Raw genomic sequence first — 23,350 nt, forward strand, 5'->3', positions numbered from 1 at the left:
TTTTTTAATCTCTTTTTTTGTGTGATTTGATGTTAAAAAAAATCACAAGGTACTTTTTATTTAGTTTTACAATTGTTGCTGTTTTTATGTGAGTTTAGGTGAGATTTTTAAGAGAACAGGACAGATGTTTCACTTCTGTGGTTTGGATAAATATTAACACCAATAAGAATGTTTACAAAAACACCAAGCCGACAAAATTAGAACAAATAGTTTTGCTCTAACAGTATTGTTGGTAAATTCTCAATTTGCAGTTCTGTTGCTTTAATGACTTTAATGTATTACAATGTAAATATGCTGATTTGCAGAAATGAAAATAATTCTTGTTTTTCTTTTTAAATTTCTGTGTAAAGTTTGTGCTGAAACGAGGACTGTTACCTCGTTACCTCTAAACTGTGAATCATTGTTTTTCCATCATGCTTGTTGACTTTAATTTAAATGAAATATTTCCAGTATCAGTTGTATAAATGTAGATATACATAAACAGAAACACACAGGTCCACCTACATGCATGACACTTACATACTCACAGGGTTTGGTGATTTATTTCCCGTAACGTAACATTTGTGGATTTTCACATTTTTAACTGGAGACTTTAAATCACTGAATTTATTAGAGTAAACTATTTTTTAACTTATAAATCTGATGATAAAGGTTACTTCGTCTCTGCCCTGGTGTGTGAGGACTGGCTCCACTCTTGTCTTATTTTATCTCAGTGAGAACGCAGGACAGGAAATGGATGGATGGAGTTCTTTGTCACTGTGTTTAGTAGCTTTTCAATAATGCTGTGAACATATTTTTCATTCCTTTTGTTCCCTGTGTGCTCACTGACTTTGCCTCCTGTATTGTCTGGTTTTCCTAGTTTTTATTATTTTGTTCTACCTTTATTCTTATTTTGTTGGACAAATTTATCACCTTTTTATATAAACCTGTTTAGTTTTCTTTCAAATGTCATTTCAAATATTTTGAGACTGAAGTGTGTTTTCAGCACGAATGAATGCTGATGAAAATACTTCCTTCTTGTACTTCAGCACTTTAAGGGTGTTTTTCTGTCTCTTGTAAACATTTTTTTTTAATATCTGGTGTTTGTTTATTAGATAAATGTAAGTATTGCTGTTAATTTATTTTCTATGTTTGTTACGATGACTTTTTAATAAAATCCACAATATTCTTAATTTTTGTCCTGTTGTGAATCCACATTGAGTTTATTTTTCCCATGTGACTGTAGCTACAGTTTCATGAATATTTGCTTCAATAATATAAACTATTGTATAAACTAAACTATAAAATATAAAGTCATGTAACTAAAGGGGAGATCTGACTTTTCACATGATGGAAAATGATGGAAAAAATGTGATATCAGCTTAGATGAATCTCACTTGGTTTGGTGCAGTCTCTGAGGAGGTAACAGTTACCAGTAATGATCATTCTGGTTATGTTGGAGAAGACGTCATATGCATACAAACACTGACATGGATCACTCCAAAATAATGTGCCTTTAAAACTAAAATGAAGTGTAAGAGCAGCTGCTTCACCTCTGTTGGAACTATGGGAACAGCTCTCTCCTAAAAACAGACTGGACGATGCTCTTTCATTTCTATCCTTTGTTCAGCTTTTCTTATGTTAAATGCTGCTTTCACTTTAATTTATAAGCAGCTGTAATTTGTCTGTTCAAACACATTTCTATTGTGTTATACTATGTTTTTGGATCCATGTGTTTGATTTGGTTTTTGTGTCACCTTCAAGTCTATAAGTATTGATGTTTTCTGTGTAAAGAAAACGTGTTGACCACTAAACCATGAAGTAACTAGAACTTAAATATTAAAAGTACCAAGGAAAAAAGGAAATGAAAAGAAGAGCATCAGGTGTTCAAACATCTGCAGAGGTTTTAAATTTCTCTTCAGTCGAACAGTTTTCAGTGTTGAAGCTGCAGAAAAAGCTGACAGGAGCTAACTTTTCTGTTTAAGAACATTGTTTGCCTCTTTATCCTTTGTTTGTTTGGGTCTCACTTCCGAGAAGTACAGAGGTAACAGCGTGTTACATGAGAATGATAACAGTAGATAGCAGGCTGAGCTGAAAGTAGGTCCAACGTTAGACTGAAACTAAATAAGTACCTTAAAATGCTAACACATAACTACCACAGAAGACATGGATAAAAGAATATGATGCTTTCGACAATATAATTACGTATAATCAATATAATATCACGAATCAATAACTACACAAATTTGTGATCACACAGTTATTGCTCTACCCTCCACAGAGCGCCACATGACAGAAATTCAGTGAATTCATTTTTGATATTTTTGTTTCCAATTCCAATTCCGAAAGAACGAGATCGCGGATACAAGCGGCAGAAATGAGCTTCCTCCGAAGGGTGGCTGGCCTCTCCCTTAGAGATAGGGTGAGAGGTTCGGCCATCCGGGAGGGGCTCAGAGTAGAGCCGCTGCTCCTCCACATCGAAAGGAGCCAGTTGAGGTGGTTCGGGCATCTGACAAGGATGCCTCCTGGGCGCCTCCTGGGTGAGGTGTTCCGGGCATGTCCCACCGGGAGGAGGCCCCGGGACAGACCCAGGACACGCTGGAGAGATTATATCTCTTGGCTGGCCTGGGAACGCCTTGGTGTTCCCCCGGATAAGCTGGAGGAGGTGGCTGGGGAGAGGGAGGTCTGGGCTTCTCTGCTTAGGCTGCTGCCCCCGCAACCCGGCCTCGGATAAAGCGGATGAAGATGGATGGATGGATGGATGGATGGATTGTTTCCAATTCAACATGAGCCACAAAGAACAGATTTTATGATGCCATCAAAAACTGGTTCAATGTGTGAGTTTAAACCAGATATAACTGACGTTTGCTCTCAGGATGATTTCCTATTTGTTCTGATGGACCTTTGACACCTGAGCAGGAAGCACTGAGTCTCTTTTTGTGGACAATAAAACTAATAAAGTCTCTTAAAAGTTTACATGTTGATGGTCTTGATGTTCCTGCTTCTCCTGGGAATACAGGAGGTGACGACAGGTTATCTAGGAATTTTATGTTTTTGTCTTTTTATTTGTTGCAGCCTTTTTCTGCATCATTTGATCCCCAGAGAACTGCAGCCTGTTTCAGCTGCAATAAATCCCTGTAGATTATAATTTAATTATAACCTTAATGTACTTCTCATCTTATTTCCCAAACGGTCGCCAATGTGGACCGATCTTCATGCTTTAACTGGTACAGATTTTACACTGAATATCCTTCCTGACACAAGCCTCCCATTTATTCCTGCTTGGACTGAAGGAGTAGACTTTCTCATGACTCCCTGAGTCTGGGTTTGTGTCTCCTCCTGGTCTTGAACTGGGGATTGTTCATGTGTGAGGTGAATACATAAATGCATAAAACAAACAAATCCCGCATTTCATGCTAATTCCAAATAATTAGCATTTAGCATTAGAAGATGAGAAATGATGTTTATATTTTGAACTTAGCTATTTCTTTAAATCGCTCATTACACATCTTTTTATAAGTGAACCTGCCGTCTTTCTAAATGATCCAACAGCTGTAATTGACATCAGTCAGGAGGTCTGTTGGTAATTTAGTGGCTGTAACCAAAACTTTTATTTTCGCCACAAAATACCATTTTCATTTTTATAAAGAGTTAAAACCTTTTATCGCTACAGCTTATCAAGTAAAATAAGTATACACAAACTGTTTCTTACAGTGACCCACTCTTTGAAATATTTCTTCACTGCGTCTTCTCAAGTCCAAGACTTCCCAGAGTTTTAGGTTGTTGGGATTGTCACAGTTTGCCAGGGCAAGCCGTGGGGATGTGGGGGAAAGGAGGACCCAGAACGCTGGACTCTTCACTGCAAGTGCTGCTGATCTGGGCTCCCCGACGAGCCCAGATCACCAGCAGGTGTGTGGCAAGGACTTCGGGTGTGGCCAGTCCCCTAGCAGGGCCACACCCACCAGGCCTAAAGGTGGCTGTGACTTGGCCACAGAAAACACATGCACACACACACACACACACACACCTGCCTACATACAAATGTGGACAGAGAACAGTAGCAGTGCAGACGACACACACACCAAATAATAATAACAACAATAATAATAATAATAATAATAATAATAATAATAATAATAATAATAATAGCCCACACTGCTCACGGACCCCGAGCCCCCAGAGCCGGGTCCACAGGGATGATTGATGAAGTTCAGATGATTCGTTATGACAGCAGCACCAGGAGAGCTGAACCCAAACAGCAGTGGATGAACGATGCAGCAGATACACAGTACTGGGAGAGGAACACTGCGTTTTTTCCTCCATTAATAATTTAAAGCAGCGCTTCAACCAAACTGGAGGTTTGTTGATGTTTTTACTGACACATGCTGTTAATGTTTTTTTGTTTGTTTTTGCAGTACATTGAAAATTTGTCATTTAGATCACAGTCCGAACTCTTGTTTAGATGGTATTAACTTGCCTTGACCACAGTGGCTTAGTCTTGAACCGAATACTCAATTAGATGGTCAAAGGAAAATTAATCAACAGCAGGTTTGATGATTAAATCATGATGAAAGTATTTCATCCAACTAAACTCCAAATATTTACAGGTTCCTGTTTTGTCTACAATTTCTCAGTTAATCGATTAAACTGTCATGGACACTGGAAAGAATTGGACTCAAGAGTGTGAGACTTAAAGGTTCAGTGACATTGTGTTTATTTACGGTGAAGGCAAAACAGGGTTACAAACAAAAGGAATGATTGCTAGCTGTCCAGGGTGCCAGCACAAACAGATCCACAGATAGTCTCTCTCTCGAGGAAAAACTCTCTTGGAAACTCACTCAGACAAACTCAGGATTCCTGTGCTGTACTTCTGTCGTGACCTTGTCAGTTACCTGTTAGTTACTGTTCTCAGTATTTTACCTTGTTTGTTGAAACTAACCTTCCTTTCGTGATAAACTGGTTCAGATGAAGAAATTTTACTTTCAGTTTCGTTGATTTAAGTGACGTTTACTCTCAGAGTAAATCCCTATTGGCTCTGATCGAGGCTAATGGTGACGTTTCTCCTGGTTCTCCATTTTAGCTTTAGCTTTTTCTGGACAAGCAAATAAAGTCTGTTAAATGTTTGGATGTTTATGGTCACAATGTAGAAGAAGATGAAAGCCTTCATCTTCTTTCTTCTCCTGGGAATACAGGGGGCAGCGGCAGGTCAGTTTGACTGTTATATTTTTGTCTTTTTCTATGTCAGATTTATGTAATTTGAAAGACAAATGGACGGACTGTTTGCTCCCCAGAAAGTTCCTGTACGCTAAACATTTAGTTGTAATGGATCATAGTAGAAAATGTCAATGTTTAGAAACAATCGATTATATTATACAGGTAATTAAATCGTATATTTATCTTTTCAATACCTAATAATAAACATTAAAGTTTAGATGAAGGCAAAGATTAAAACAAGGCGACTTATGTCCAAAACTATTTGATGATTTCCGGGTTGTGACTGTTGCTGTCTCTCCAAACAGTCCAACAGATAAAACATCAGTGAGGAGGTCTGATGATAATCTGGTGACAATAATTAAAAGTTTGTTTTAAAAACTAAGTACTATTTTAATTTTCATGAGGGTTTAAAACATTTCCACACAACAGCTGCTCATCAAAGTTAACTAAAGTTCATTTAAATATCTTTATAAATATTATTTTTATTTTACTATTATTTAAAAATTATTTGTTCAGTATATGAAGAGCCACATGTCATTTGATGTAGTCTATTAAAAGTTAAAAGACTCCTACTTTGTATTGTCTTCAGTATTATTCACCAGTGTTATGCTTGTGAATATTTTCTGTTTGACAAACATGCGCACACATATCGTAACTAACGAGTAGTTACACCCGGATATGAAGTTCACTGTTTTTCTGGTGTTATCAGTAGCGGTTTTAGATACGGGCGACACGGGCGGTTGCCCGGGGCGGCATCGTGATGGGGGGCGGCATCACGGGCATCGGCAAAAAAAAAAAAAAAAAAAAAGCTCGTAACCATGCTGCCCCGACGTCAGCCAGCGCATATTGGGAATGGCATAGGCACCGATCGGTTTTCTATCGCCCATTTGCTGGGAGTAAGGGCGCCCTCCGTTTGCGAGGTGCGCCTGCTGCTTGCGGCACAGGGCGGAGAGGGCGGGGCGGTGGGGGATTCTCTGGCTGGCTGGAGCATCATCTAATAACCAACTCGCAAAATAAAACAAAATAAAAACAAAACAACAAACACGAAAACACCAAACATTATGATACAGACTTATAATTTGCACCGATGTTTTTTCGAAATTCTATACATGAAAAGTGAGCGCGAGAGCCCTCGGTGCGCCTGCTCGCTGCTGAAGTCAAAGTAAACTTTATTGTCATCTCCGCTACATACAGTCCAGTATATAGAGAGACGAGACGACGAGGCTCCAGTTACAGCAGTGCAAATAAACGAACAATAAATATAGTAGAGTAAGAAGATAAATATACACTTTAGGACTCGGGGTAAAGGGATCAATGCCAATTTAAAATTTATAATTTACAGTTTGAGGATTTAAAGTCTCACACATAACCCGTCGAAAGGGGAGGGAGACCTGCTTCTTCCAAATAGAGCACATTTCATTCATAATGTTGTAAATCCAAGCCCATTATGTATTCATGATTTGAATCCTGGGTTGTGTGAAATCTCAGAAATACACCCTACAAAGTTAATCTGTGAACTAAGGTGTAGGTCTGTTAGGTTATGTTGTGGTGATCCTCTGGTTGAGGGATGGGTGTTCATACTGGAGTGCAAAATTAAAACCAATGGAAGATGGACAAGAAAAGTTCAAAGCCATCAGGTGCTCAGTTTAGAAAAAAGAGAAAAGAAGAGGAGGAGAAACGAGCAAAAGATACAGGTAAGCAGATGTGTGATTGGATAACGGCAGGTCATCCTGAAACAATCAGAATCAGAATACTTTATTAATCCCTAAGGAAACAATGTGGGTTACAGTTGCTCCAAGAAGAAATGGTAAAAATAGTAACAGTAACAGACTAAAGTCCAAACAATACATTATGTTACAGATTTTAATATTAATTAGTCAGTGTCAATTGTTGATTTGTCCTGTTCTCATTGTATGACGAATTATGATGGCTGTTTGGTATCCGTTTGCATACTATGCATACTCTCTCTCTCTTCATATGTGTGTGTGGACAACAGTTTTATGTTAATGTACAATCCTTAACATGTTTTGTGTGTGTGTGTGTGTGGGGGGGGGGGGGGGGGGCGCCAGAGAGAGTGTTCGCCCAGGGCGCCAAACAGGCTAGGACCGCCACTGGGTGTTATTGCTTAATTAACAGCGCAATGAGGTGACTTTTGTTGTGAGGTGTATAAATAAAATAAAATAGAATTCAATTGAACTCAATTGAGATGCAAATTAAATCATTATGACTTAATAATATCAGATAGTTTATGTATGTAAAGTGCCAATACACTACACATACCATCACGAACTAATTTTTTGTATCACTGCTGAATGATCAATAAGAAGCTGCAGGTGAGAAATACCAGAAAAGTTTTGCAATTTATAAACAATCTCCACCAGGGAGCGCTAATGAGAAGGGTTTTAAACTAACAGATATTGTTGACTTTAGATAACTGAAAACTCACCTGAAAACCTGATTACAGAATAAAACATAAAATAACAATTGCTAAGATAATATTCCCCAAATAATAGTTACCTAACGTTAGCTTTGGTTTTATTGATAATATTATCGATCAGATATTGGAAGTAAAACTTTCTGTAACAATTTTAAGCTTAAAAAAATCTATAAAAATAATATAAACAAAGAAGGAGCATCGATATGCTTCAATCAATTCATATAATTTGAAATATCAAAAATTGAAATGCAAAAGAGAACAACTCACTTCAGAAGTCACGCTGCGTAACAAAAGCAAAACAGATTAAAAATAATATGTATTTTGTTGAACAATGAAAACAAAATAAAAAATATAGTTAAATTAAACCCTATAATGAGTTCAAACCATCAATCATGAAAACTGAATTAAACCAAACTGAAGGATAAACACCAGTTTTAAAACTTTCTGTGAATCATCAGGTTCAAACTAGAATTTGAAGTTTTGAAGAAAAGAGGATCAGAAAAATGACATTAACCACTGAATATCTATTCATAAATCTATTTTGTGTTTATTGAAAGGACAGCAGGATTATTACAGGATGTCCTTAATGTGCTGTAGTTTTTCTTAGTGTGTTATTTAAAAAATATAATAAATTATAAGTCTGTGTTCCTGAGATCTCACAACATTAACTGTTTCTTACAGTGACCCACTCGCTGAAGTATTTCTACACTGCGTCCTCGCAAGTCCCAAACTTCCCAGAGTTTGTGGTTGTTGGGATGGTTGATGATGTTCAGATTGTTCATTATGACAGCAACACAGAGAAAGCTGAGCCCAAACAGGACTGGTTTGCCAGGAACACAGATCAGCAGTACTGGGAGAGAGAGACTGCAAACTGTTGGGGTTCCCAGCAGGCTTTCAAAGCCAACATTGAGATTTTAAAGCAGCGCTTCAACCAAACTGAAGGTTTGTTCATGTTTCATTTTTTACTGATATTTGCTGTTAATGTTTTCAGTGTGTTTTGTTTACAGTAGTAAACAGGTTTGCACACATTAAATGTTTCATTCAGATTACAGATTAAAATTATTAACATAATAATTCGTAATAAATGTAGAACTACAGTCTGGGAAACTATAATTTAATTCAAACAGCTTTAATGATCATGTTTGTATGAACTGGCATAATTTAACTGTTTAGTTAATCAAAATAATCAAATAATAAAGATAAATTCATGATATTTGAAGTTTTCTGTTTATATTTAGGATTTTTGCCTCTGAAACCTTGATGGTTGTTTTTGCTACAATTTCTTAATAATCGATTATTCAGAAATTAATCTCCAGAAAATCAGCAGGATCTAAATAATCAGTCTGAGGTGTATTTGTTTTAAAATTATTGAGAACTAATATTTGACTTTTAATAAAAACAATCCTGGAAACTCTCCTTCAGTGGAAGCTTCTAGAAAGACCTCAGGACAGTCTGGTGTTTTCCCGCAGTTATAAGATTTTCTTTTAGAACGATAAGAGGCTGCAGAGTTTCAGAGGATGGAAACTTAAACCCAGGATCAGGATCTGTGTCTGCTGCTCAGGATCCATCTTAGTGTGTTTGTCTCTTCCTGTAGCTCACAGGAAGTCGCTCCGTGTCTCAGTTCAGACGTCCCTCACAAATAATCACATGTTGTAATAAATTATAGAAAAAGAAAACATGTCAGACACCATCAACAGCATCTTAGGATGAAATAATTTATCATCTAGCTCAGATGTTAAATGTGCTGTGATGTCACAGTTTTGACAGCAGTTTTTCCAGATTCCATTAAACACATAATCATAATAATAATAATAATAATAATAATAATAATGATGATGTTATATTTAATACAAAAAGTAGAATCAAACAGGGTTGACTTTGTAACAGGCTGAAAGTAGAGACAGCTCAATGACCTGTTCACTGTCCACGGCCTCTTTATGAATGAATTTAAATAAATGCATCAACCATTGTGAAAATGAAACAGACATTCAGCCCGTTTTCATGAGGAAATGTTTTCAGGATTATCTTTCATTAGCAGAGGTTCCATAAATAAATCGGTGACAAACTTAAAGCTACTCTGTGGAAAATAAATAAATATTTAACTTTTAGTTTTACTTCAATAGTACAACAGTTTGGTGAGAAGTAGATAGACCAAAAATAAGAAACAAACTAACAGACAGACGTTTAACAGTTAACAGTTTCTCTAAATTTTACACTGATTTTTGTCCTATTTAAAAATAAGACAGTAAATATGAGTTTCAGTCGATGTTTAATATTTTTGGTCCCAGATTTAAAATTTAATGGGTTTTTTACTAATAAACAACAACCTGAAAATATAATCAAGGAAAGTAAAGTGTTAAACTGTCTCACTTTTCCCATAAACTGGCTGAAGGTTGATTATTAAGGTGGTGTCGTTAAATCAGGACGCCGTAAAATTCAGCAATAACCCTTCCAGAAAGCCTCCCTATGAGCGGTGAAAAAACCCACGGGTTGTTTTGGTCATTAAACACAGCTTTGGTCACTCATCTACGCAACATTTACGAGCGGCGGAAAATAACAGCGTTCTGGGCGGGTCACTGAGCTTGCTTTTTCCGGCGCTCAGTGACTAGTGATGTGCGATACCACTTATTTCCTTTCCCGAAGTAATATTCATCTTTATCTTGTTAAGTCAGCCAGGAAGAACTGTAAGGTCTTTTAAAAAAAAAAAAAAATATATATATATATATATATATATATATATAAATAAAGGGACTGGTATAGGACCAGAATGCACTGGGGTGGGCCTATGGTTTTTTACCAGAGCAGGAGAAGCAGCGGGTAGGAACAAAGATGGATCTTTGTTATTGCTTGCCAAACTGGAAAAATAAACAATAAAATGCAACTTTCGAGTCTGATAATTGGACGTCTTTTGCCTGCGTACAAAACATTACCACAGTGCAGCAGTGGCTTGTGAATTTTAAGCTGTAGGATGTTTGGTTGGACAAAGGGAATCCCCACTACAGAAATAATTAACACAGTTCAGCGGGCTACATACTGAACATGAAGGATAAAAGCAAAGTATCAATCCAGTCATGCTAGTATTGATCCATAACCAATACTAGTGTTGGTATCAATACTATCGATATTTGGATCGACCCGCCCACCTCTATCAGTGACAGCTGTGAGCGTTTTCTTGACTCATGCAGGGCCTCCACATGTTTCTCCTCCACTTAATCTACACTCCAATCAAAGGAGTGCAGACAACACCAGCTCATCCCACATTCACTTTGTTGCCGCCTATAAGGAGGTGTTTTTGCGAGATTAGATTAATGTCACATGATCATTGTTAAAATCTCCCAATTCTTTTAATCTTTGGGCTGAAGGAAGGACAATACTCGGTGTATAAATGCTCAATCAACAATTATTTATTTCCATATAATTCAACACTTAAGAGCATAAGAACCATCATGATGGGGAGACCTGCCTGCAGAGGGTCACAGCAAGTCTCAAAATGGTGACGGGTTACTCAGCTTCTTATAGCCTCTAGTGGCCCCCACCTAGTCGTAAAAGCCTAAACATTCACGTTTTCTCTCTTACGGCGCCTAAGTTATGACCTCGGCTCCCTGTCTTTCTGCTCTCTGTAAAGGTGGGGGCATGGAATGTGGTCTTCTCTTCTTCTATTCTAGACACAAGGTCTCCTGCACACAACATTCTCTTCATGATTCAGCAGTATGAAATGTCAAGAAACAGTGTAACACATTCAACAGTGTCAAATAATACAGGTCAATCAAATAGATCTAATGATTTTCACACTCTTTTAAGTCAGAAGTATAATGCAAACTAAAACTACATACTGATCACACACTCTATATTAAGGGGTATAATATGATCTACAGCAATATCATAATTCAACTACTTTGATTACAGATATAAGGTAACATATGATAACAGAATAATCTCACATCATATTAAACAGAGACACCTCTAGAAAATCCTGGTGTTTAGTTTCTCACAGGAAGGATTTTGTTGGACTGATGACGGCTGCAGAGTTTCAGAGGATGGAAAGTAAATCTAGAATCAGGATCTGTGTCGGCTGCTCAGGATCCAGCTTAGTGTGTTTGTCTGATCCTGCAGCTCACAGGAAGTTGCTCCACCTACAACAGCATAGATAAACTGTGCAGTGATATCTCTGCAGGCAGGACGTAGATGTGCTAACGGGAGAAAATGAATTCTGTTTTGTCCCAGTGTCTTTTTCTAAAATCTACATTGTTAATGATGATTGGTTTTAAAAATCTTCCACTGAGACAAAAGCAGCCATAACTGTAGATCCTCTATATGTTGATCATGTCTCTGTGTCAGTATAAGACTTTAGTGCTTCTCTCTCTGGTTCACTGCAGTCTTTGTCTCTGTGTTTCTGTCAGGTGTTCACATTAACCAGATGATGGACGGCTGTGAATGGGATGAAAAAACAGGTGAAGTGAATGGATATCAACAAGATGGCTATGATGGAGAGGACTTCATAAGCTTTGACCTGAACACAGAGACATGGACAGCTGCAAAACAACAGGCTGTCATGACAAAGATGAAGTTGGACAGGAACAGAGCTTTCATCACACAGTATAAGAACTACCTCACCCAGATTTGTCCTGAGTGGCTGAAGAAGTATGTGAACTATGGGAGGAGCTCTCTGATGAGGACAAGTAAAATCTATGACCAGAATTAGATTGTTAACCAAAAGTTATATGTCTCAGTTTATTACTTAATATGATATTAAATTAACCTTTTCATGCATGAATTATGAAAACCTCAATCAGGGCTTTTTTTTCTTGAGTATTTTTATTCATCTTAAGGCATGAAAAAAAGATTTTTGAACTTCTTTTTTTTAAAACATATACTTTTCATTTTCAAAGAGTATTTTTACATGTCCACTTAGTTGTACAACAAACATTTTGACTTATGAATTTGACAAATGAATAATTAATATACACTGTGTAAAAACTATAACATAACAAAAATATTTTTTTAAATATATTTTAAAACTATTTTATAACAGTATAACAATATATGTAACAACTATAACAACTATAACCCTGCAAGGCATGGAGTGACACATCAGTGTCCAATGTGGTGGTTTATGTGCAAGTTTACCATCAACACTGACACAAATACAAGAAAACATGGTTTAAATAATAATAATAATAATAATAATAATAATAATCTTTTAAAGTTGCTCCTGGTCGTCATAGCAGATCATCTTCCACAGTTTTAGCTCTGATATACTCATTTCTAATCCTTCTCACTCCTTATGATAATTTTAATATCATCAGTTCTGTCTCCTGTATTTTTCTCAGTGCCACCATCCTCAGATATTAAATCACAGCAGGTCTCACTGCCATCTTGTAAACCTTCATTTCCATTCTTGCTCGTCTGCACTATGCACCTGTCCAGCTCAAATAAAAGTAATAGTAATAATACAGAAAGAATGAACTGTTTGTCTTTACTCCACAGTTCTTCCCTCAGTGTCTCTCCTCCAGAAGTCTTCCTCCTCCTCAGTCACCTGCCACGCTACAGGTTTCTATCCTAACAGAGCCGAGATGGTCTGGAAAAAAGATGGAGTGGAGTTTCATGAGGGAGTGAACAAAGGAGAGATTCTCACCAACAATGACGGGACCTTCCAGATGAGTGTTGACCTGGATGTCTCATCAGTCAAACCTGAAGACTGGCACAGATACAGATGTGTGTTTCAGCTCTCTGGTGTGAACGAGGACATCGTCACCAGACTGGTCAAATCAGACATCAAGACCAATGAAGGTGAGTCTGGAATCAGGATCAGATGAGTGATAAACATGGGAAACACACACTTAAATTACTGCAACAGCCCCGTGGTTCATGTTGGATGAGAAAGTTTGTTTGCTTTGATATTCTTTCTGTCAGCTTCTGTCAGAATAATTTTAAGGCCTAAATCAGTTTAGACCAAGTTGTGTTTTTCCACCACATTTTTTCCTTGCTGAACATTGATGAATATAAAACATGTTCATGTGTGGCCACTGATTATCTGACTAATGGACAGTTTTAGAAGATTAAATAGTAAATGTGGGAAAATGTATATTCTGAAACATTGCTACACTCAAATTTATTGGCAATGTATTGAAATTAAATTTAATGGCAGAACTTTTATTGTTGGAAAAAAAACAACCATTAGTTGTACAAATATGTAGTGACCATAAACGAAGCTATTGTACATGATTGTTATCTGATTGGAAACTTTTTGTTCTCACCTTTTGTTTGTTCTGTGATCCACAGGAAGTTCCTTCTCCCTGATCATCCCTGTCGTTGTTGCTGTGGTTGTTCTTGCTGCCATCGCTGTGATCGCATTCATTATTTACAAAAAGAGGACGGGTGAGAAACAAACTTCCTGGATTTTTCTTGTATAATGCAAACAACAATGATGACATAGTGCAAACAATAATAATGATAGTAAGAGTTATATGACTTAATTGAAGTCATTATTAACAGTTTTCAAAAGAAAACAAACAATGCACACAGGATTAAACAGGTAACAACCAAAAGCAGTGTAAGCTGAGTCTTCAGGTTCATATTAAAGTATTTTAACACTTTCTCTGCCAGCAGGATGATCAGACTCTTTTAAATCCTCAGTATATTACAATGATATTCATCAATCATGCTTGTTGTGTTTCATAACTTGCCCCTTCATTTCTCTGCTTTATCCCACTTGTAGATTTTTGTCCAGTTACTTCACTTTTTCTTCTTGTCTGTTATTTACTTTTTTCTGCATCATTTTTCTTTCTGTCTTTGTGTTTTTTTTGTTTTTTGTTTTTGTTTTGTTTTTTTACACCTGAGCTACAGTTTGGTTGTCAAGGAACAAAATAACCATCAACTCAGTTATTGAAACCCAAACATTGTTTCTCTTTTCTTAACCATCAACTCTGCCAAACAAACACATCCTAAGGTACACCTTTACCTGCATTAGAAATGTGTACGTTCTCTACCTTCAGTCGCTTTACTTATAAATTTTACACGAGCACATTGTGGGTGCAAGGTCACAACATATCTATAAACACATTAGTGAGTAAGCCCAGTGTCTATGTTTTTAATTTTACAAATTAAATTAATGCTTTTGTCCAGATTACAAAATGAAAATATGAAATTATGTTTCATGCCTTGTATAATACATGAAAAAAACTGTTAACATTTATAACAAATTATTAAAATGATGTATTTTTTCCTTTTTATTTCAGACAAACGTCCCCCATCTCGTAAGTTAAACTTTGTCCCTTTTCTCTAATCTCTTGTCTACACTAAATTAAAAAGGGTTTCTGTACTTTAATCTAAACAGTCTTTCAGGGCTGTTTCCTGTTGTGTTCGATTGTTGTAAAAGTGACACATGAGAGCAGGATGTGGACTAACATTGTGTTTCTGACCTACAGCTGCAGAGAGCCAGGAGCAAATGCTTCCTCAAGCCTAAACCACAAACAGCTCTGCACACAGTGAGTTACTTCATATTTGTGTCTCATGTTTTAGCTTTCTTTTTAAAACTTATGTAAAATAGTGGCTGTAGTAAAATCTCCTGTTTAAATATATCCAAAAAAAGTGCTTTAGTATAACTTTAAATCATATAAGAGAAAGATACTTTCAAAATAACGTTTCATGAAATGATTTAACAAAATTAAAACAAATGTGTTAATTCCATTCAGAAACATATGAAGTAAATACTCGATTGAATCAGAATTTTAGATCTTAATGAAACTGTAAATAGGTTATTTGTGGATTTGATTAATCCTTAATTTATTTTATTTCTTTTCTATCTCTACAGAGAACCTGAGAGAAGACGTGTCAGCTCGTTTTTCTCCATAAACTGGAATTCATTGAATTTGTTGACTGTTCACATCATAAAATCTGTTAAAAAGATCTAAAATCTAAAATATAGTTGCAGATGCTTATTAGTCCAGATTTAATGGAAAGGAGTTTGAAAATGAGTTGACAAGTGTTTAACATATACATCATAATGGTGGCATTAAATTATTCTGAATATGTTGTTGGGTGGCTGTGGCTACAATGTAGCTTGCCATCATCAGTGTGTGAATGTGTGGATGACCGAATGTGTAAAGCGCTTTGGGGTCTTTAGGGACTAGTAAAGCGCTATATAAATACAGACCATTTACCATTTTTTGTTTTCAGTTAAAAAAAAAAGGCAATTTAAAAAAAAAAAAGATCTAACAAAGATGTGACCACCTGGAGAGACGTAAAACACAATAAAAACAATATGAAACAATGAAAGCATCACAGTAGTCTCAATATAATCATAATTAAACCTTTGTATGTTCATCTTCACTCAAACATATATTAGTTTAGTGTTTCTGGGGTTTTCTTGTAAATTATTGGATCACTCATGAATGCTGAGATTCCATCACTCTCAGTGATAAAGGAATCATAATAATATATTTCTAAATCTTGTAAGTTTACTTAAAATTTGATTTAAAAGACAAACTTGTGTTGAATTCCAGGAGACCTTAAAAGATTTTACTTTGTCTGATTTATTTCCTAATTAATGAAGATTATGTTTATTCTCTGTTGTTTGATTTAAGACAAGTTTTGAGTGTTTTTGATTTTAGAGTTTAGTTCAAGTTGGGATTCTGGAGGGTTGTGTGGGTTATGTTTTTAACACATTGGTGGGTTTGTTTCTGTTTATATATCAGTAAAACTGCATTGCTCTTTCTCTCCTTTTTGTACTTTTGCTTTTCAATAAAGTCCCAAATAATCCAAATTTCTGTGACTTTTTTTTTTTAAATAAAATGTACACTTGGCTAAAGTTTCATGAATACAGTCCAAATATTAATGGATTAGCTACAATTTAACTTGTGATAGTAGCTCAGTAAGCTTAGGTGTAATGATGCCAGCTCCAGTCCATTAGGTGTCCTTGTGACAAAAGTATTGTTGTGTGTGTTGTATTGTGGTTCGATGTTTGCTTTTGTGGATGTTTATTTTTTTTCATTTGCTTTACCAACACTAGACTTGACAATTTGCATATGATGAAGGAACTGACCTCACAGCCCATTGTTCCTTCAGTGGACTGGTTTCAGTCATTGTGCAAATGTACTGTTTATAAGATTGGAGAAACCTGCAGTCAGCTGAGACTGAGGAAGTCACTTGGATGAGTGACGAAATGTTTCTCCCACTGAAAACTCTACGTCCAGATGAACAGAATCAACCTTTTGGGAACACCACACTTTATAGACTTGTGCTTTTCCAGAATGGTCGCCTGAATCAGGTAGAGTATAAAAGGAAGCCAGCTGCTTTTAGAGGGGTTGGGTTCTTTGGCGTGTGTTGGCACGTAAACTCATACTTTATTTAATAAAGACTACCAGTTGATGGCAAAATGTAATTCCAGTCTCATGCCATTTTGTTTGAACTGACACATGACCGCCAGCCAGCTTGACGGAGTTTAAAAAAAACTGTTAGTGCAGAGATTTTGAAATAATGTTTGCCAAACATTAATAATCAAGGCTTCTTGAAACCAAACAGGTCGACAGAGGATGCCATAATAACAGCTCTTCACACAGCCCTCACACACCTGGACTGTAGTAACACCTATGTGAGAATGCTGTTTGTGGACTTCAGCTCTGCCTTCAATACAGTTCAACCCCACAAACTGGTTAATAAACTAAGCAACTTAGGACTCAGCAGCTCACTGTGCAGCTGGATACTGGACTTCCTGAGCAACAGACCCCAGAACGTAAGAATGGGAGAGCACACCTCCTCCACCCTCATTCTGAATGTGGGTGTCCCACAGGGGTGTGTCCTCAGTCCCCTCTTATACTCACTTTTCACCCATGACTGTTCACCAATCCACACCAGTAACACCATTATAAAATTTGCTGATGACACCACTGTCATAGGACTGATCGACAACAACGATGATTCAGCCTACAGAGAGGAGGTTCAGCATCTGAAGCAATGGTGTGACGACAACAACCTGCATCTGAACACAGCCAAGACCAAGGAGATGGTAATCGACTTCAGAAGAAGAAAGTGATCTGAGCAGTCTACCCTCTACATTGATGGGGAGGAGGTAGAAAGGGTAGAAAGCTTTAAGTTCCTCGGAGTCCACATCTCGGCCGACCTTACCTGGTCCACAAACATCTCCCACCAGGTAGGGAAAGCACAACAAAGGCTGTACTTCCTCAGGAAACTACGTCAGGCCCAATTACCCCAAAGACTGCTAGTAAACTTCTACCGCTCCACCATTGAGAGCCTTCTGACTTACTGCTGCACACTCTGGTTCAACTGCTGCACTGCGGAGGACAAGAGGAAACTGCAGTGGGTGGTGAGGGCAGCAGAGCGGGCAATCGGCACTTCACTAACCCCCCTCAGAGACATCTATACTGGCAGACTTCAGCAGAAAGCCAGCATCATCATCAAAGACCCCTCACACCCTGGACACTCACTTTTTTCCCCCCTTCCCTCTGGTAAACGCTACAGGTCCATCAGGTCAAAGACAAACAGACTCAACAGAAGTTTTTACCCACAGGCTGTCAAACATGCCCTACCTCCACCCTGATTGGAGGATAACTGCACTGCCAATACTCATGGACATTACACCTTATTTATAAATCGTATTTCTGTTTATACTTCAATGCAACCAACACCCCTACCTCTTTAAACTGTATTTATTATAACATTATTTAGTATAGTTCCAACAGCACCCCCCCACACACTCAATGTGCAATATCACTGATCACACTGCACCTCTCAATGCACCTGCTAGTTAGATGGCATGTATGTGTATGTATATAGATGTAAGCGTGTATGTGAAAATATGTGTGTGTACGCATGTATGGATGCAAATATGTATATATACATACATATATATATATATATATATATATATATATATATATATATATATATATATATATACACACATATATATATACACATATATATATATATATATATATATATATATATACACATATACACACATATATATATATATATATATATATATATATATATATATACAGTTAAGCCCATAATTATTCATACCCCTGCCAAATTTTGACTTAAAGTTACTTTTGTTCAACAAGCAAGTTCTTTTTTGAGCAGAAATGACACAGGTGTCTCCCCAAAGATAATAAGACGATGTACAAGACGCATCATTGTGGAAAAAAATATTTCTCAGGTTTTATTTATATTTTAGCAAAAAGTATCATGTCCAGAATTATTCATACCCTCTACAAACTGTCACAGTCTCTGGGAAAATCCAAAGTTCCATACCATTCCAAATAGTCAAAGCTGTTCTAAAGCATCCTAATTACCCTGATTAATTGGAAATAGCTGTTTTAATCAACTCAACAGGTGAAAAACAGCAGCTCTCTGCAGGTGGTCTGTGGACATTCATGGCTAAGACAAAGGAACTCAGTGAGGACCTGCAGCTGCGCATTGTGGCTGCTCACAAGTGAGGAATGGGCTACAAGGCCATATCCAAATGTTTTCAAGTTCCAGTGGCTACAGTGCAAAGTATTATTAAAAAATACAAGATGTTCCGCACTGTGTAAAATCTCAGAGGACGTTGTTGGAAGCCAAAAGTGAAACCTGTGCTGGCCAGGAGAATAGTGAGAGAGGTGAAAAAGAATCCAAGGATCACCACCAAGGCCATTCTGGTGAATCTGGGCTCTGCTGGTGGCAATGTCTCAAGGCAGACAGTCCAACGGACACTGTTGGGTTCCACGGATGCAGACCAAGGAAAACGCCACTTCTCCAGGCACTTCTAAGGCATGCCAAAGCTCATTTGGCCTTTGCAAATGCTCATCTGGACAAAGAAGAAGGTTTCTGGTCTTCAGTGTTATGGTCAGATGAAACAAAAATTGAATTATTTGGTCACAATGATGTTGCCTTCATTTGGCATAAAAATGGAGAAGCCTTCAACCCAAAGAACACCATCCCCACTGTCAAACATGGTGGTGGGAACCTAATGCTTTGGGGGTGTTTTTTAGCCAATGGACCAGGGAACCTAATCACAGTAAACAGCACCATGAAAAAAGAGCAATACATGAAGATTCTCAACAACAACATCAGGCAGTCTGCAGAAAAACTTGGCCTTGGGAACCAGTGGACATTTTAGCACGACAATGACCCAAAACATACAGCAAACGTGGTGAAGAAATGGTTAGCAGACAACAACATTAACGTTTTGCAGTGGCCTAGCCAGAGTCCTGACTTGAATCCAATTGAGAATCTGTGGAGGGAGCTAAAGATCAGGGTGATGGCAAGAAGACCCTCCAACCTGAAAGATTTGGAGCTCATTGCTAAAGATGAATGGGCAAAAATGCCTGTGGAGACGTGCAAAAAGCTGGTCTGCAATTATAGGAAGCGTTTGATTGCTGTAATAGCCAATAAAGGCTTTTTTCTATTGATTATTGAGAAGGGTATGAATAATTCTGGACATGATACTTTTTGCTAAAATATAAATAAAACCTGGGAAATATTTTTTTCCACAATGATGCCTCTTGTACATCGTCTTATTATCTTTGGGGAGACGCCTGTGTCATTTCCAGTCAAAAAATAACTTGCTAGTTGAATAAAAGTAACTTTAAGTCAAAATTTGCCAGGGGTATGAATAATTTTGGGCTTAACTGTATATATATGTATGTATGTGCGTGTATGTTTGCAGGTGTATGTATAACTTGTACATATCTTTCTTGTGTAAATGTAAATTTGTCATTTAAATACTTATGCTATTGTGTACTCCACACACATGGAGAGATGCCAAACTGCCTTTCACTGTTCTTGTAACAGTGACAATAAAAAGCTATTCTATTCTATTCTATTCTATTCTATTCTAACCAAATGGTGTTACATCTATAGCCACTGTTTGGTGTTTTAACAGTGTAAGGCTTGAGATGCTCTCAGCTACATGTCTCAGATTATTTTAGTAGGCTGATAGTTTAGCAGAAAATCTACACTGAACCCTTTAAGCCAGTAGATCCACAGTATGAATAAATATGATTGTAAACAAAAAGCAAACTGATAACAATTTAATGATTCAGATTTAGTCCTGTGAAGTTTACATTTATATGTATTTATGCTTTACATATATATCACATATATAATTCATTCAGAAACAGACTTTGCACATTCAAAACATGAGAGGACAATAAGTCCTGCGCAATTATTTATATTTTGAGTTAAATGCTCCTTCGTCCTACAAGCAAAACTAATTTCAATGTGCTCTGAACTCCAATGTGAGATTTAAAAGGTGTTTCTTTCAAAAATGGTAGTATTATGTTTAATGTTAGTAAAACTGTCAGGTTAGATCAGTATGTGTTTCTGAGTTTAAGGCTGTCCAGGAGAAACTAAATCCAAAAGCTGAATGACAAAAAAACCCCTGAGCACAGTGAGCTGCACCAAAGCTTTAAAAAAAATCATTCTTAAAGGACTGGAAAAAAATTTTACTCTTATTTTTAGTCTCTGTAAACTCCACAAAACATCTCCAGTTCAGTCAGGTTTGATGGTTTCCCAGCATGGACAGTCCGCTTTAAGTCACACCATAGATTTTCAATAATATTCAGGTCTGAGGACTGAGATGGCCGTTCCAGAACGTTGTACTTGTTCCTCTGCATGAATGCCTTAGTAGACTTTGAGCAGTGTTTAGGGTCGTTGTCTTGTTGAAATATCCAGCCCTGGCCAAACTTCAACTTTGTGACTGATTCTTGAACGTTGTTCTCAAGAATCTGCTGATACTGACTGGAATCCATGCGGCCCTCAACTTCAACAAGATTCCCAGTACCTGCACTGGCCACACAGCCCCACAGCATGATGGAACCGCCACCACATTTTACTGTGGGTAGCAAGTGTTTCTCTTGGGATGCTGTGTTCTGTTTCCACCATGCATACCACCTCTTGTTATGTCTAAATAACTCAATTTTAGTTTCATCAGTCCACAGCACCTTGTTCCAAAATTAAGCTTTCTTATCCAAATGTGCTTTAGCATACCTCAAACGACTGTTTGTGGCATGTTAACAGAAAAGGCTTCTTTTGCATTACTCTCCCATACAGCATCTCCTTGTGCAAAGTGCGCTGAATAGTTGAACGATGCACAGTGACTCCATCTGCAGCAAGATGATGTTGCAGGTCTTTGGAGCTGGTCTGGGGTTGACTGTGACTGTTCTCACCATCCTTTGCCTCTGCTTATCTAAGATTTTACTTGACCTGCCACTTCGGGCCTTAACTAGAACTGTGCCTGTGGTCTCCCATTTCCTCACTATGTTTCTCACAGTGGAAACTGACAGCTGAAATCTCAGAGATAGCTTTTTGTATACTTCCCCTAAACCATGATGTTGAACAATCTTTGTTTTCAGGTCATTTGAGAGTTGTTTTGAGGCTCCCATGTTGCCACTCTTCAGAGAAGATGCAAAGAGGAGAAAAACTTGCAATTGGCAGTCATAAACAGGGGCGGATCTAGAGAAATTTTCTTAGGGTGGCATGAGGGTGGCAAAGAAATCAAATGGGGTGGCAAAATCAAAGCCTTTTTCCCCCCCAAACACATATGCAGGTGGTTACATATGGTTAAAATGATTCAAATGCAGTCAGTATACACGTTTTTCATATAAATATAGTCTATAACTTAATTATTGTCTGTAGCCCACATAATTACACACATAAAACATGTGAGTTTTGATGTTATGTACTGTAGCCTGTATAATAAATAAATATGTAGCCCAATAAGTATAAAATCCAGAAAGCTACACAACATGGGGCGGTTCATTTACAAACACAAGTCTAACTTAAGTTTCACAGTTTTTTGTTAGAAAACAATCAAATTGTTACAGCTTAAATTACACAAAATGTCAGAAATCTGCACTGTCATGAACAAAAATTTAAACCTAATTTTTCATGATTTGTTGGATTAACCCACTGAGGTCTGAAATACAACCGGCCATTTTTGACTCCTTTTGAGTTTACGTTTGTATTTCACCCTCAGATTGTTTCATATTTTTTTCCCCTTGCCTTGTTTGGTATCATTCTTTTCAGCTCAACTGAATTTAGTTGTTTTTTTTCACTGACATACTGCATTAGTATTACTGATCTGAAATCACACAAAGAACTTAAAATCCTAGTAGTATTTTTTAATGTAAAAAAACCCCCCACAGACATGTTGAGTAAATTTTTATAACTTGAAATGCAAACAAATATAAATTGTACATTTTGTAAACATATACAACTATTTATCTAAAAATGCAGCCAATACACCTGCCGTTTTTTTCATTTTGTACAACCATTTAAAAATATTACTAAAACTAAAATGAGAGAACAATCAGGTGTCGCAATAAGATGCCCCACAAATGATGTGTGCCAGTAAAAAAAGTTTGTCCACCAAAAGACAGAACAGCACAGGGATAAACCTGCAGGCCTGACAACAGGAGGTGTATCACTCCGCTGGTTTTCTACTTAGTGACACTGTTTACACTGCAAATGTGCCTTTGTGACATTCATTAGTGCCCTCACTGACACACAAAACAAAACGACTACAAAACAGAACAGCTACACAAGACAACACAATACACTAAGTATACACTCCACACTAAACGTCACAAATCTCCCACATCTAAAAACTCTCTCTCGCTCTCTCTCACTCGCTCTGTCTCGCTGCCATTACCGTCACTCCCAAAACTCTCCCCTCTTCCTAAACAACCAAATCCCACGTGTTGACTTTTTTTA

General features: G+C 37.2%; 1 protein-coding gene across 1 annotated transcript; it reads left to right on the forward strand.

Annotated features, from left to right (window-relative positions):
• The first annotated feature begins 5,043 nt into the window (after nt 1-5,043).
• Nucleotides 5,044-17,008, forward strand: LOC112841710 (class I histocompatibility antigen, F10 alpha chain-like). Its single transcript, XM_025902605.1, has 8 exons — nt 5,044-5,184; nt 8,312-8,572; nt 12,031-12,309; nt 13,118-13,420; nt 13,913-14,008; nt 14,869-14,886; nt 15,058-15,117; nt 15,444-17,008. Exons 1-7 carry the CDS (start codon nt 5,133-5,135, stop codon nt 15,093-15,095), a joined length of 1,047 nt encoding a protein of 348 aa, XP_025758390.1. The 5' UTR covers nt 5,044-5,132; the 3' UTR covers nt 15,096-15,117; nt 15,444-17,008.
• Nucleotides 17,009-23,350: the final 6,342 nt, after the last annotated feature.

The sequence above is a fragment of the Oreochromis niloticus genome, linkage group LG22 (assembly GCF_001858045.2).
Source record: "Oreochromis niloticus isolate F11D_XX linkage group LG22, O_niloticus_UMD_NMBU, whole genome shotgun sequence".
Lineage (NCBI taxonomy): Eukaryota > Metazoa > Chordata > Actinopteri > Cichliformes > Cichlidae > Oreochromis > Oreochromis niloticus.

Excerpts from the sequence above, each read along its gene's own strand:
- LOC112841710 (XM_025902605.1), top strand. The coding sequence starts at position 5,133 with ATGAAAGCCTTCATCTTCTTTCTTCTCCTGGGAATACAGGGGGCAGCG. Across the intron at positions 12,310-13,117 it reads GAGCTCTCTGATGAGGACAA|TTCTTCCCTCAGTGTCTCTC; the intron begins GTAAAATCTATG and ends TTTACTCCACAG. Across the intron at positions 13,421-13,912 it reads AGACATCAAGACCAATGAAG|GAAGTTCCTTCTCCCTGATC; the intron begins GTGAGTCTGGAA and ends TGTGATCCACAG.